The sequence below is a fragment of the Ammodytes marinus genome (genome assembly GCF_949987685.1).
Source record: "Ammodytes marinus genome assembly, chromosome: 18".
NCBI classification, from domain to species: domain Eukaryota; kingdom Metazoa; phylum Chordata; class Actinopteri; order Uranoscopiformes; family Ammodytidae; genus Ammodytes; species Ammodytes marinus.
Genome location: NC_137222.1, coordinates 26,028,234 through 26,044,420, shown reverse-complemented (window position 1 = coordinate 26,044,420; position 16,187 = coordinate 26,028,234). Strand labels below are relative to the sequence as shown.

The 16,187-nt window shown below is 41.4% G+C and overlaps 1 protein-coding gene across 2 annotated transcripts in view; it reads right to left on the bottom strand.

Annotated features, from left to right (window-relative positions):
* Positions 1-16,187, bottom strand: part of ythdc2 (YTH domain containing 2) — a 162,854-nt gene that overhangs the window by 89,143 nt on the left and 57,524 nt on the right. For both annotated transcript variants that reach the window (XM_080046489.1, XM_080046490.1), the window contains exons 8-11: positions 8,431-8,533; positions 8,014-8,170; positions 7,254-7,361; positions 7,008-7,150 (exon numbers count right to left, since the gene is read on the bottom strand). In XM_080046489.1, coding sequence (XP_079902615.1) covers positions 7,008-7,150; positions 7,254-7,361; positions 8,014-8,170; positions 8,431-8,533 — 511 coding nt within the window. The remainder of the gene's footprint in view (positions 1-7,007; positions 7,151-7,253; positions 7,362-8,013; positions 8,171-8,430; positions 8,534-16,187) is intronic.

Below are 16,187 nucleotides of genomic sequence, written 5' to 3'. Positions count from 1 at the left end.
GAGGAATCGATTGATCCTCGAGGAATGCAAGCGATCACACGAGTAGCGAAAACACTCGTGCCCATCCCTAATAGCTACTATTGCACAAAATGGTAACACTTATGTACTTTATGCAAATTTGCAACTTGTTTGTTGAAATGTTAATATATGGGAGCTTCCTCAAGCAGCCATCTCTTTCCCGACAATCCCCTCTGTGCACGAACTCTTACATATGGTAATTAAACATTATAACACCTGCGGCTTATAGTCCATTGCGGCTTATAGTATGGAAAGTACGGTAGTTATTGTGAGTGAATCTTTTCTATTATCGTTCACATAACACGAAAAGTTTGTCTTTAGTCTAAGAATGCTTATTAGGCGGCTGCATATATGGAAAAAAAACACCTAACCCCCAAAAAATTCTAACAAAAGGTTTTTCAGCTGTTTTATGTAGTACTAGGTGTCCTTAATAACATACTAAAAGTTTACCAAAATTTGACCACAAGAAAGGTGTAATTTTCAAGACGGCGTCCAAGATGGGCACGAAGAGGTAAGGTAATACACAATGCATCCTCTATAGATGTTTTTGAGTATAAAAGTGGAATTATACTAAAACCAACAAACTAAATTCACAATTATCAGCAATTCAGAAGACGGTGGAAGATAATATTGACCTTTGATATTGGTTATCGCCAATTTTTCCTATGGCACCAGTGGCGGCCATTTTAAAAATGGCCGCCGACTGTCATCATTTTACATGTAGCTTGGGTTCTAGACCACCTAGGATCTTGGTTCTGGTGGCTAATCCTACATTTTCAAGGATGAGGAAGACAGTGGCGCTATTTAAAACATGCTGGAAACTACCTAAGTACATATACCTGGCATTCAGGGAACAAAATTAAGGCAAAACCATTGAATATATAGCGGAATTTTACATATTTTCCAGTACCAGGCAAGATAAATTGCCAGCAGTAACTTTTACTCACATAAAGTTGTATGAAACACCCTAAATACATTTGCATAAACATCAATTGAAAATAAAAAATTTACCTAATCCTACTTTTACAGGAATGAGAAATGCAGAGGTACTATTGACAACATGCTACTAACTACATACGAACATAAAACGGGCATTCAGGGAATTCAATAACTATACAATAATTAACACATTTATAATTAGTTCAGAAAAAACTGCCCACGACAGTGGCAGAGGGCATTGCACTGTCCACTGCACGCCTTTTGCATCCACAGCAGAGGAGTTCACAACAGGCCTGTATTGATCCTGCATGGTATTGTAGCCCATTGAACTTCCCATCCACCTGTGGCCTTCCACTTCCACCCCCATTCACCTGGTGACATGAGTTGAAGGGCTGCAAGCATCATCTGTCCCAAGCATTGGCCAGCTTGGTAGGCACTGGCAGCCCCCTTCTGTGTTGCATCAGTGCTGCTTTTGTTGGGGGGGTCCCTTAATGGTTGTACCTTTCTGGGTGAAGAGCTGCTTGTGCGCCTGATTAACTGATTCCTGGCTGCTAGTGCAGTCATACAGCAATAACATAAATCACTCTAGAGGCTCCATCCAGTTGTCTATGGAGTAAGCCAAGACACAGAAGGCTCTCTTGATGTCAAAGCTCCTCCATGTATCCCATGCTGTCTTAAGGCCAGGACACACCAGTCCGACATGTTCCGACTACGCAAAAATTGGAGTCGGCCGTTTCAGGAAGCTCCAGTCTTCCCGTCGCGGCCAAAGAACACACCGAGACGACTGTTTATTTTCCGTACGCTCGCGGGACGTAATGTCTCCACAACAGCAGGCGGCGCTAATCTGTATTGTGGCCCGAAAAAATACGAAAGCCAGAAATGATTGGACATCTCTCTAGAGCATAAACATAGATAGAAATACGTATTTATATTTATGGACCATAAGAGCACAATTTTTAGCAGAGTGTCGAGCAGTCAACAAGGGTTGATGCATGTGAGTACTCTCAAAACGAAACGAACAAACACATTAAAACGATGGCTAGCTGTTGTTAGCTGTTTGTGCTACCCGTCTCACTTCCGGGCTTGACTGATTCGCTAGCCCTCCACCAATCAAATTGCTCCAAATGAAAGACGGTCGGCCGCCGATTGAACATGTTCAATCGGCGGCCGACAGGCTCAAAACAAGCCCGACGACCTCTACGTCGGCCGACGTCACGGCACACCCCAAACAGATTCGTCTTTTTTTTTGACGACGGCGATTATCGGGCTGGTGTGTCCTGGCCTTTAGTCCCTGCCACCAAAAGATGACAGTGTCACAACCAGTGAATGCTTTGAACACTGGTCAGGCTACACATTGATCTGGACCTAGTGCCCTCACCATCTCATGAGCATCTAAATGCCAAAAAATCTTCCCAGAACACAGAACTCATTTATGTTAAGATATTTGGCTGCTGTCACTACCAGTAATGGCACATCAGTCTCAACTGTGCGTATTGACACCTTAGTACCCTTCCTTCACATCATCTCCCAGGTGCAGTGGGGTGTTTTTTAGTGTTGAGGGCTGTCACACCAGTTGCAAGGAAGTTAACAGTTCAGTGCAAAACGTTGTCCTGTTTTCAAGAATGGAACAGGATGGCTCATCGCATTTACTAACTCCCTTCCCTCTCTTGCTAGCATTGCTGCAGGGTTGAGGCAATAATCTGCGTGTGGGCCTAGTCAATGGCATTGGCTAAGAAGAAGAGATCTAACATAGTTCATCAACTATTTCCAGCTGCAGGGTGATGGATCAGAAGTGAAACTTGGGACATGACGCAGCTCTTTCAGTGCACCCGTCTAGGGATGTATGATTGTTTCTCTCCTCCAGGTCATTGATGTACTCAGTGTGTAGTTCTTCTGCAGGAGAATATATAGGATGCTGGCTGTGACCTTATGAGCATGTCAGGTACGTGTAACTTTGGAGACTTTCAGAAAGGGATCTATTGTCCCAGCAGTAGCAACTCCAGCTTGTACGTACATGTGTTTATGTCCCCCCGCTATCCTCAAAGAGGGTGCCAATTACCTTTAGTGCTGACATCTCAATGTCAAATCCCGCAAACATCACAATTAAGTGATCTTCACCTTGAATTGCTGATAAGAACCACATTTACACGTTCTGTGGAGATGTCTAGCACCCGATTCATAAGAAATGCACACAGTAGCAGGTCAAAAAGGATGTCGACAAGGGCTCGTTTGCTGGTCTTCGTATTGGATCATGATGCCCAGGTATATGGGCTATGGTGTCTCCCGGTCTTGGCTGTGCCTGATGGAAGACCAACATGTGTTGGAAATCTCCCTCTGGCGTACCAAACTGTTGTACATGATAGGGTGAGAGGGTGAGGGGCTGGTTGAAGCATAAACACAGAGCTGTTTTGGGCTGTGATGTTTGTGCCATACAACACCATGGAAATAGTGTTAAGAGTGAAACTGGCTCTGACTCCTCCTAGCATCCTCCTCATTGTCAGCATCATGCTCACATGCTTTCCCCAATGCAGCACCAAAATCCTCATTGCACATGAGGGCAACATCACAACCTTGCTTGTTAGCATCCATGTCTGGGATGTTTTTTTATTTTTTTTATTCTTCCGGACAATTTCACAAAATACACAATTTTCTCTTTGCATATTCATACATATTACTTTGTGTTATCGTCCGAAGGGTGGCAGGAGAAGCCAAAGGCTTATCAGGTCCCGCCCCCACTGCCATAAGATTCAGATACACAGCTACTGATACAGTTAAAACATTTTTCTTTTTAAGAAGATCCATTCCAATACACAGAAAATTTTAGGTCTCCTTATTCATAGCCAGTGTACAAGAGACATGCTTTCCATTTTCCTCTCTGCCTGTGACAATGCAGATAGTGATGTGGCCTTCTCCATTTCTTCTCTAGTAGTCTAAACACATCTGCAAAAGTATTCAAAACAGTCAGTCTGTCTGCTGACCTTGGCTGCAGTCCCATAACATGCACATTGTATTTACGATTTCAAACCTTATATTTTGACACAAACCAGTTTAAATCCCTTTAGTTCAAAGTCCATGCTTTTGCCTTCTTTAATCCATGTTTCTGACACTGCAATGATGTTGAACTGGTTGGAGAATTTCTGTAGATATTCCTTAATTTGTGAAAAGTTTGTGTAGAGACTTCTGCTATTAAAAATGAAAGATGGACAATTTCCCATTTGTTTGAAAGCATCTGATGAATTAATCCTCAGTATGGTAATGACAGTCTCTTTTTGCTATAGTGTAGAAGTGATTGTCTGGGTCAATGATTTCATTTGGGTCCGATAATAATGATTAGCTAATAAGTCCAGACTTTCATGATCATTTATCCAAGCGGATGTTTTGCTCATTCTCGCTGCTTGGGTTGATCAGATCCTCGTCCCTCCGGAATTGATCCAAATCCTCCTCCGTTTTGATTTGGACAATTTTGGTTTCCTCGGGTGTAGCTCCCTTCATTTTGATGAAGATTCTTCCATCTCTCGTCCAAGTTTGTTGGACCTGTCCACATTTTTTTAACCCTCTCGCTTGACAGGCCAGATAAGCCTTTCTCTTGGTTAAATTTTCACTCATTCCAATTTGTTCACTTTTAAGCTTCTTGCCTTGACTGAGCAGATTTATCTTATGCTTTCTACTCACAAATTTCAGAATGACAGCACGCTTTTTGGCGAATTTCCCCTTTGGGAGAAGAAAACAGGACTCCACGTTCTCTAGATCCAGATTAATGGCTTTGCTTCTCAGAAACATTGCCACTTGATTTTCCACCGTTATATTCCCTGTTTCGCCCTCTTCTTCTCCATTCCCGGCAGATGCATACGACCTTGGTTTAAGGTCAGGATCACATCTCTGTTTTTTGCTTGTTGTTCTTGGTCATCAATTTTATCTCCAAGCTCTTTCAAGAGCTGATCTTTCTTCACATTGACGGCTTGAAGCTCCTTCAATTCGATCATCAGTGGCTTCAGACCAGCAGCAATTTTTTCTTCAATTTTGCATCAAAACGCTCCATCCATTCTTCAATGATCCCAGCCTTCAGCTGCACCAAATCAGCCTGCAGCTGTGCCAGCTCAGACTCCCTCTCACTTTTAATTTCTCTCATCAAGTCTGCCAACTGTTTTTTCCATTTCTACCGCATATCCTTTGTCTTCCTCCTTCTCCTGCTTATCAATGTTTTTTTGTTTTCTGGACATCTCCAGAGATTTTTCAGGCAGTGAATCTGTGTTCTCGGTAAATAGGTCTTACCCCCACGGCAAGCTCAACTCACATGCATTTCTTCCAGCATGGTACTGTACAGATTCACCAGGTTGGTTACCCTGCACCTTGGTGCAACAGGGGATTCTCAATGCACACCTAATTATAGGAGACAAGTGCAGCGAATGCAATGCCATGGTTAACATCGTCTATGTTATGTTGTTGTGCTTTCTTGAATCTCACTCTATAGTACAGAGAGAGAAGACAGAGTTTGGTACTTGGCCTCTCGAGCAAAGAGGTCTACAAAGTTTGTTGAGTAGGGGTTTGTGCCAAAGCAAAATCAGATGAACATTTCGGCATAGAATGTGTGTCTTCCTGACACAGAACACATTTGTTCCAGGTTATTGGCAAGGCACTCTGATCTTTCTGGCTCATTAGGATCCACCACCTTGAATAGTTTGGCCATGGTCCTTCAATGCACTATGCTACTTGAGGACAATACGTACTAGTTCTAGCACCATTACTCCACCATATGCTGAACCAGAAAAGTATGACAGATGTCACTACAGTCACATGGGAGAGCAGAGGTAACTGCATCAGGCAAGTCCATTCCTGTTTATGCAAATGTATTTGGGGTGTTATATATAACTTATGTGAGTAAACATTTCTGCTTGAAACTTACCTGTCCTAGTACTTACTTTGTGGTTACAGGTTATACCACTCTTTAGGAACCTAGAGTCGTTTTACCCAGAGTGGGTTACATGGTTACAATAGCAATTACACCGCTCAAACAGGCAAAAACGATGTATTGGTCAGGCTCTTGAATATATATACATGCAAACATAAGAGGTCTACACACAACTCATGGAATAATTCTGTAATTCAGGACAATATGTAATATTCCGCTAATATTCAATGGTTTTACTATAATTTTGCTCCCTGAGTGCCAGGTATATGTACTTTAATAGTTTCCAGCATGTTTTAAATAATGCCACTGTCTTCCTCATCCTTGAAAATGTAGGATTAGTATCCAGAACCAAGATCCTAGGTGGTCTAGAAGCTAAGCTACATGTAAAATAACAAACGTCGGCGGCCATTTAAAAAAATTAAATTTCTAAAAATGGCCGCCACTGGTGTCATAGGAAAAATTGCTGATGGCCCTTTAGCCAACAATTTTCCTCGGGGCATGCTCTAACAGTGTGCCAAAGCTCATGTGTGTATCATCAAAACCACAATTCCTTCATATATTGCACCTATCTGCTGGACTTAAAGGAGTAATGGTCACTTTAACGACCTGACGGCAGCCATTTTGAAAAATGGGGCCTTTCTTGGTATCAAACTTTGGTAAACTTTTAGTATGTTTTTAAGTACATCTGATACTACTGTAATCCACTGAAAAACCTTTTGTTAGAATTTTTTGGGGGTCAAGTCATATCTGCAGCTGACAATATTGAATCCACTGCAGTGTCCATAACTCAGTTTATTTAGTGATGGTCATTTTGTTGAACAGACTCTTAACTCTTTTCTAAATGAATAAGGTGATCAAACTGTCATCTTGTAAAAACATTGATAACAACTCTAGTAGCAGAGCTAATGTTAGCATCCAGGTCCGGAGGTGCTGTTTGGCGGCCCAGCCCCCTCCACCCCCCCAAGACAACGGTAGGGGAAACACTGAAGATGATATGATGAACACTGGATTTGATGGGACCTACTGGAGCCGTGCACAGAGTGGTGTGTGTGTGTGTGTGTGTGTGTGTGTGCGTGCGTGCGTGCGTGCGTGCGTGCGTGCGTGCGTGCGTGCGTGCGTGCGTGCGTGCGTGCTTGTTTACCGGCTGGTTAATGGTGCTGTCCCCTTGGTCCAGAGAGCTGCTGTCCTGGCGGAAGCCTGGTGGAGACACACTCTGTCCCTCCCCAGCAGCACTGCTCTCCACTGCCTTACACCACTCAGTCAGATGTTTCTGCTTCTTCTCCTCTGAGGACAAGAGCACATGGCATACACACACAGGAGATGAAGACTAGGCCAAATGGAAGGCTGCGTTTCTTACTCAGTGGACTCGTTAATAAAAGCTTCATACTTCTCTGTGTCTCCTCCTTGTATTTCTTCATGTCCTTATTGTTAAAGCCCGTCAGCCTCAGAATGTCCTCCAGAAAGAGCTCCTTCACTTCAAACAGTCTTCCTTTTACTAAATAAAACATCATGTTTAAAGATCACTTTCCCACATATACTGTATACAGATGACACATATCACAGCTGTGGGAAACACTGAATTGTTCCAGGTTATAACAAACCCTATTTAAACATGGAATGAACTGTTGCTTTCATGAAATGTCTTCTGGTTGTGAGACTCTCGCTCCGTCTATTTGTTCTAATTTAATGGAAAGCTTGAGCATGTGAGATATTTGCAATTCCTATTCAGAAATGACATTAGTTTGTGTCAGTGGTACTAAACATATTATTTGTTCTTTCTAATAAAAATTAAAAAAACTTTGCCATTTAAAAAATATTTGTCTTTTGCGCCTGTATACATCACACATATTTGGGTACAGGAGAGTGTCAAGTATTGCAAGATATAAAACATGTCGATGAAACATTCTGAGCCTTGGTGACGTCAAACAATGTGTGTGTGTGTGTGTGTGTGTGTGTGTGTGTGAAAAATACCACATTTCATCACTGCTATTGTTCTTTTTCTAAGTTAAACGTGTTTTACATCAGGTCCAATCATGCTCCACATACATATCAACTATCTGAAACAGCAATTATGTAGTGTAGTATAGAAGCGCATTTATAAAGCAGTAACAGCATGTATAATAAATGAATGACTTGGTAGGACTTACAGTTTATAACAGGGCAGGAGCCAAAGTACTGAACAAACAGGTCTATGTCCAGAGCTGCACTGGACAGGATGACTTTGAGTGTGGGGATCTTCTGAAGAACATCACGCATCTTAGTGAGCAGGAAGTCAGTCAATCCATCACGCTCGTGTACCTCGTCCTGTTAAAACAAGGCAAGTCACTTTATCAGCTTTACAAAGCAAAGTCTTCCTGGGAGCTAATCCAGTTTGGAGCTCCTTTAAAGAGGAGAAAGGCTAGTAGTTGGCCTTGCTGCAGCGATGCACATGACTGCTGGATATGGTTACACACCAGGGAGGCAGCCAAACACATTATGCTAATCTCTAAGGAAGGTTCAAGAAAGTATAGGTCATAAAACTGAGTTGACTGTATGTCCTGTATATCTGTGATGTTGATTCTCACCACAATGACATGTGTGACCGTTGTCAGGCTAGCATCTCCAGACATCAATGTTCTGAGGAACACTCCACTCGTGCAGAAGGTCAGCAATGTCTTGGGGGACACCCTGAGGTTTCAAAGTCAACAGTTAATTACATATCATTGTCCTTGTAAGTAGGGATGCACTGAAATGAAAATTCTTGGCCCGAAACCGGAAAAAATTAAACAGTTAGCCGAAAGGCCGAAACATAAAACCAAAAGAGGCTTTGGCAGTTTTGTTTATTTATTTTGCCAATTCTTTCAACATTGCATTAATTAAACTCCCAAATGTTCTAAAATAGCCTACAACTAAAAACAACCCTAAATAAATAAAAAAACAGTAAAACCTTCAAATCTAAGAGTAAAACAACACTGGGCAACACAGAGTAGGCTATTTTAATATTTGATTTGATTTGATTTGATTGGACATGAAAGCCATTTGGCTAATTTTTGAGTGACAGACGTTGGGCACACGTTCAATAAAGCGGAGGAGTCTCCTGAGTTTACAAACAAGACGATGGTGGAGGATTTGGCTTCTTTTTTATTTATTTTTTTGCATTTGTTATGCTTTATTGATAGTGTAGAGACAGAGTTGAAATGGGGCAGAGAGGGGAGTGACATACAGAGAACGACCGCGGGCTGGAATCGAACCCGGGTCCGCTGCTGGCCGAGGCCCATGGGGGGGACGCCCTACCAACTGAGCTAAGGGCGCCCCCGAGGATTTGGCTTCTTGTTCTGAATTTAGATTGAATAACATTCATGTCAGAAAAAGCAGCTTCATAAAGGTATTTCGAGCCAAATAATGCAGACATTTTCTTTTTTTTTTACACTTTATTTTTATAGTTTTTCTCTTTTACAACATATGAACATGAGTTTAAAGAAAGAAAAAAAAGGGGGGAGGGAAAAAAAAAGTTAAAATAAATAATATGTAAAGAAAAAATAATAGAAAACTAACGTGCAAATAATACAATGCTGGGGTGCCATGATGTGTTCAAGCATTGTTCTATAACAATGTCATTGTGAATGTAGTCCTGTCGTCGATGTGTTAACAGTCCATTTCTCCCATTTTTTGTAACATTGCTCCTCTTTGGTCCTTATCTTATGTGTCAGATGTTCCATAGCATATATCTCGGTCACAATTTTCAGCCAGTCATCTTGTGTTGGTGGATCTGGCTTATACCACAGCCTCGCGACTGCTTTTTTACCCGCTGCTAATAGGATTTTCAGCAGATATCTATCCTCTTTTAATACATGTCCATTCATGTTGCCGAGGTAAAGTAACATACATGTCTTGGGGACATCATAACCTAGAATCTTGACAATAGTTCTATAAGTATTTTCCCAAAAGGTTATGAGTTTTGAACAATGCCAGAAAACATGCGAGTGGTCTACATATCCTATCACTTAGCCTTCTCACATTTCCCTCTGTGTTAACTCACACTCTGCATGATGGAGGCTTGTGTTGGTTGTGTTACTTTATTAGATAGGTTGGCTCGCCTAGAGAGTCGTGTCCGTGAGTTAGAGCAGTGTTCCGCAACTGAAATTGTAGACTGCACGGACACACCACCTAGCTCTAGCCCCGGGTCTGTTAGCCCACCCGGTAGAATTAGCTCTACTGCGTCAGCAGATGCGGCAGGGTTTGTCCATGTCCAGCGGGGTGAGGGGGCTCGCGGTACTGGCGGGCTTGGTTGGTGCTCCGGTTCACAGTCCCCTTTACCGACTGTGAATCGGTTTTCGGCTCTGCCGGCTCGTCTGTCTCCCCCGCTCCCGTTGGTCGGGCTAGGCCCCGCACGCTAGCCATAGGTGACTCCATCACACGCGATATTATCCTTGATTTGCCAGCCACTGTTAAATGTATATCTGGAGCCAGAGCATCCGACATTGAGGCTATTCTTAGTGTGCTGGCTACACATAGGGATATAGGGGATAAAGTGGGAACTCAGACACAAAACAACACACGTTTTGATAACATTGTTATTCATGTCGGCACCAATGACATTAGGTTGAAGCAGTCTGAGGTCACAAAAGATAGCTTAGCTAGGGCTTTTGAGACCGCTTCAAAGATGTGTCAGCATCCATTAATAGTCTCTGGTCTCCTACCCAAGAGGGGTAATGGTAAGACGTACAGTAGGGTTACAGCGTTGAATCGCTGGCTGGCACAGCACTGCCATGAGCAGGGTTTTAACTTTGTGGATAACTGGGCTTCATTCAAACGCCCTGACCTGCTGAAAGCGGACGGCCTCCATCCTACCGGAGAAGGCGCTGCTATTTTGTCTAGGAACATAGATGGGTGCTTGAAGCGCCACTGATACAGGGATGTAGTACTCGGCAGGTCGCAGGTCATACATGAGCCTGATAGTGCGGGGGTGGAGTCATTTAATTTAGTTACTATGCTTAACCATGAAACTTACCATCATGTTGCCCCTCGGACAAATGGCCTGGCTTGCGGCATCGAGACTGTGTCCCTCCCTCGTCATGCAAATCGTGCACTGTATCCACATGTTGCTAAGCACAATAATTTAATTACCATTCCCACACAGAGATCGTAAACCAAGCCCAAATATGACCCTCACATGTGGGTTCATAAATATTAGATCTCTTTCTAGCAAAACTTTACTGATAAATGACTTGATCATTGAACACAAGTTAGATATGATTGGTCTGTGTGAAACATGGCTTCAGCCAAACTTTTTTCTACCTCTAAATGAGGCCTCTCCTGCTAACTACTCATACTCTCATGTGGCCCGGGAGACTGGACGGGGTGGAGGGGTTGCCCTTATCTATAAATCTATTTTAAATATGACCTCGAAAAATAGATAGATAGATAGATAGATAGATAGATAGATAGATAGATAGATAGATAGATTTATTATCATATGCACCGTTACAGCACAATGAAATTTGCCTTTTCAGTACACACCTCTCCAACTCTCCTGACTTTAAATGTAATTAATTCGAGGCTCTGGTAATGAGGCCACCTCCTGCAAATAGGAATAATGGCTTTTATGGAGAGGGTTTCAATTTGGTGGTGGTCTATAGGCCCCCCGGCCCATACTCACAATTTATAGAACAATTTAGTGACTTTCTTGCCGATCTTATTACCCACTCTGATAGGATCCTAATTATTGGTGATTTCAATATTCTAAATAAGGCAGCTGATCCCTTAAGGAAAGCCTTTGTAAATATTATAGATATTTTTGGGTTCATCCATATTGGTACGACAACAGTAACAACCTTAAGGGAACAACTTCCCATAGTCCTGGCCTCTTTAGCACCTGTGACCGAGTCTGTCGATAGTCTGACAGATGCTCTGAACTCAACCCACTCTACCCTTCTCGATTCAGTGGCACCTCTCTCCACAAAAACCAGACGAAAAACGAGGACTTCTCCCTGGTTTAACGATGACACTCGTGCCCTGAAAAAGGACTGCAAGAGACTGGAACAAAGATGGAGGAAATCGAAGCAGGAGTCCACTTATCGGCCTTGGAGAGAGAGTGTTTCAACGTACAAACGTGCTCTCAATATAAATATTATATATAAATATATATTATATATAAATAATATAAATTATATATAAATATATAATATAATATATAAATAACATTGTTTCATTGCTAAAAAACTGTCACGCCCATCTATACGCTGACGACACAGTACTGTATTGCATTTCCGATTCGGTGCACCAATCTATTCAGAACCTACAAAGCTCTTTTAACACTTTGCAGGACTGTCTAGTGGACCTCAGGCTGGTTCTAAAGACAGACAAAACCAAATATATGTGTTTCTCCAGAGCAAGAACTACAAATTTGAATGATTTTAATATTTTTACAAAGAATGGATTTTTAATTGGAAGAGTCACAGAGTACAAATATCTCGGCATCTGGTTAGATGATAAACTCACTTTTAATTTTCATATAAAAAATCTTGTTTGTCGACTACGACAAAAAATTGGCTATTTTTATAGGAACAAAACCACCTTCCCTTTATTTAGTAGGAAAAGGATTATTGAGGCAGTTTTCATGTCTGTCCTTGATTACGGTGATGTGGTTTACCGGCATGCATCACATTCATGTCTTAAACTCCTGAACTCTGTTTTTCACTCTGCTTTAAGGTTCATCACAGGAGATGCTTATGACACACACCATTGTCTTTTATATGAAAAGGTTGGGTGGTCCTCCCTTAAGAGACGTGACGCACATTGGCACATTTTTATTTTCAAAGCCTTGACCGGGAAGCTTCCTCTTTATTTAACAGAAATGCTGCAAATTTCAGATGGGCTTTATCAGACCCGCTCCACTGACATGCTTATGCTTTATGTCACACAAGCCCGGTCTGAGCTGGGAAAGACAGCTTTTAGATTCAGTGCCCCTGACTCCTGGAACAACTTACAGCAACAAATTAAACTGAATAACTTCATATCCTTTAACCAATTTAAACAAACTATCTTAAATCTGCCAAACTCTACCTGTAACTGTTTTAATTAGGCTATATTGTACTTTCACCCATTTCATTTTAATTGCTGCCACTCTTCACCACTGTGTAAATGTTTCAATTGTTTTTCTCTTCACCTGTTGTTGTGTATTTGATGTATTTGCATTGAATATTGTTGTTTTTCCTTTGAATTTGTTTGATCTCGACGTCATTGTAAATGAGGGTCCCCCCTCAATTGGTCTCTCGAGGATAAATAAAAGTTAAATAAATAAATATAGCAAAATCGGCCTACTACTCTTCTCTCATTCATAGGAATAAGAGTAATCCTAAATTTCTATTTGACACCGTTGCCAAACTTACAAAAAAAACGCAATCGTTAAATGGGTCAATCCACACTGTGCAAAATTTCATTGATTATTTCGATAGTAAAATTACAAATATTAGAAACCAAATCACTTCAACTGGAACAATGAACTGCAATGTAGCTGCGTGTACTGGTAACTAGGGCTGGCCCGAATACCATTTTTCAGGCTTCGAATATTCGTTGGTTTTTCCGAGCGAATATTCGAATATTCGTTCCAGAAAAACACACCATCAAAAACAACATAAAAAAAAAAAAAAAAAAAAATATTAAAAATATTTTTTATTTATTTTTTTAAAAACGTTAATAATCCCTATATACTCCCTGGAACCGATTTTGACAGTATCTGCATATTTTGTTGAAGATTTACGCGCTCGGAGGTGAAGTAATGGATGCGCTATGACACTTAGTGATGTAATATCCTCCTAAATGAGCAATACTACTACTACTACTACTACAATATTACTAACTTTTATATCCAAATATAAAATTATTTGATGACATTATATTGCAGTACTAGCTTCTTGCAAAAAAAAATTTGAAAAAAAAAAAAAAAAAAATTAAATTAAAAAAAAAAAAAAAAAAAACGAAGCTCCGAATACTAATTTAAGCTCCGAATACTAATTTTCCGAACGAGTATTCGAATATTCGAATAATTCGGGCCAGCCCTACTGGTAACATTGTCTTATTTAATACCTTCGAGCCTGTCATGTATGAAACACTTACCCAAATAGTCGGAAACTCGAAACCAACTACCTGCCTCCTTGATCCCCTACCTGCGAAACTGTTCAAGGAACTCTGGCAAACCCTGGGTCCTACAATACAGGATGTTGTCAACCTCTCACTCATGACTGGTACTGTTCCCACTACCTTCAAGGCTGCTGTGGTGAAACCCCTTCTTAAAAAAACAAACTTGGATCCAGATGAATTAAATAATTATCGTCCAGTGTCAAATTTGCCTTTTGTATCCAAAATACTAGAACGAGTAGTGGTGCAGCAGCTCTCTGATCATCTGACTAGTAGGGCTGGGCGATATGGACCAAATCTTATATCACGATATAGGTAATTTTATATCACGATATGGATATATATCACGATATAGTATTTTTCCTTAAAATTCAATGGATTACAATAACCGTACAGAACTTTAATCACGTAAGATTATTTTCATCTTTTGCTTGGAACTTAAATTTCCATACAAAAGAGAAACTGGTGCAAAATACCACACCAGTCTGGCTTTAGTCAGTCAGTGCAAAATAAAAATGACAGCATCAACCAAAGAGCCTACATTTTCCAATTGATAGTAGCCTATATCAAAATAATGAAAGACTTGAATTTTACTGCAGTATTTGCTCATCTTCATTTAAAAAAGCTGTCAAAATTAACTAATGAGCAAATGCCTGGTAATACTTTAACTCCAGCTTCAACACAAATAATATTTTCAAGTTTGACATGTTTTAAAGTTACATAAAACCAGCCTTGCTGGCTGTCTCCAACAATAACAGCACGGGGGTGAAGCCCCGAGTAGGCTAAATTATTAGCCAGCTAGCTCACGAGAGCTAACCCATGTAGTTTGCGGCTTAAAACAAGCCAACTCTGCGTCACGGCAACAGCACGCTGAAGCAGCAAGCAAGTTTCCTTTGCCCGATGATATTTTTGACCGTTAAAACCAGCTGCTCTGCCACCGTGACACGGAGTTGTTTGTTAACTTTAGTGACGGCGCACCGAAGCTAGACCATAAGCTAGACAGCTAGAGCAACAGATGAGGCTTCTTCTGTTGCGGGTAGAGAAGCTGTATTGCAGCCCAGAACTCTGCAGCAGAGCCCCCGTGTGGCGCGGCGGTGTAACTGCAGTGTAATTATAGGGACTCGGAGGGACAGCTGCCTCCCGCTCCATATATGCTCCCACCACATCAACTTTGTATCTCCGCGATATAAACGGTATGGCCAAATCTCTCCCGCTAGACACTTTTATATCGTCCACGATATGATATCGTCATATCGCCCAGCCCTACTGACTAGTAATCACCTATTTGACCCATTTCAAATCTGCCTTCAGGGCACGTCACTCTACCGAAACCGCACTCACCAAAGTAGTAAACGACAGTCTGTTGATGATGGACTCCAAAACGGCCTCAGTTCTGCTACTGTTGGGCCTCAGTGTAGTGTTCGACACAATCGACCACGTCATACTCCTGGATCGTCTGAAAAACCTGTTTGGCGTTACAGGAATAGCCCATGCCTGGTTGAAATCATACCTATCCGGCAGAACTCAGTGTGTCTCTTACAACAACATAACATCCATTTTCACCGAAGTGAAATATGGAGTACCTCAAGGTTCTGTTCTCGGACCACTGCTGTTCTCTTTGTACATATCACCCATAGGTCAAATTATTCGTAGCTTCGGGTTCAACTTTCATTGCTACGCGGACAATACTCAGCTCTATGTCCCGGTCAAAGTCAATGATAGTACCCAAATCATAAATTTAGAGGCTTGCTTATCTGCTGTTAAAAGCTGGATGTCGCACAACTTTCTTCTCCTGAATAAAAAAAAATTACTATTAATCGGCCCTGCGCACATTAGAAATCATCTCGAGCAATTTACTATTAATTCCGACAACTGCGTTATCTCGCAAAGCTTAGAAGTAAGAAACCTTGGTGTTAAATTCGATTCCAACCTGTCCTTTGATCAACACATCAAAGAAATTACTAAAATTGCGTTTTTCCACCTACGAAACATATCCAAAATACGATCCAGTCTGTCCATGGCTGATGCAGAAATATTAATACACGCCTTTGTATCTTCTAGACTGGATTATTGTAACGCCCGACTGTCTGGATTGCCCAGGTCAACTACTCGAGGCCTTCAAAAGGCCCAAAATGCTGCAGCGAGGCTTTTGACTAGAACTAGAAAATTTGATCACATCACCCCCATTTTAGCCTCGCTGCAC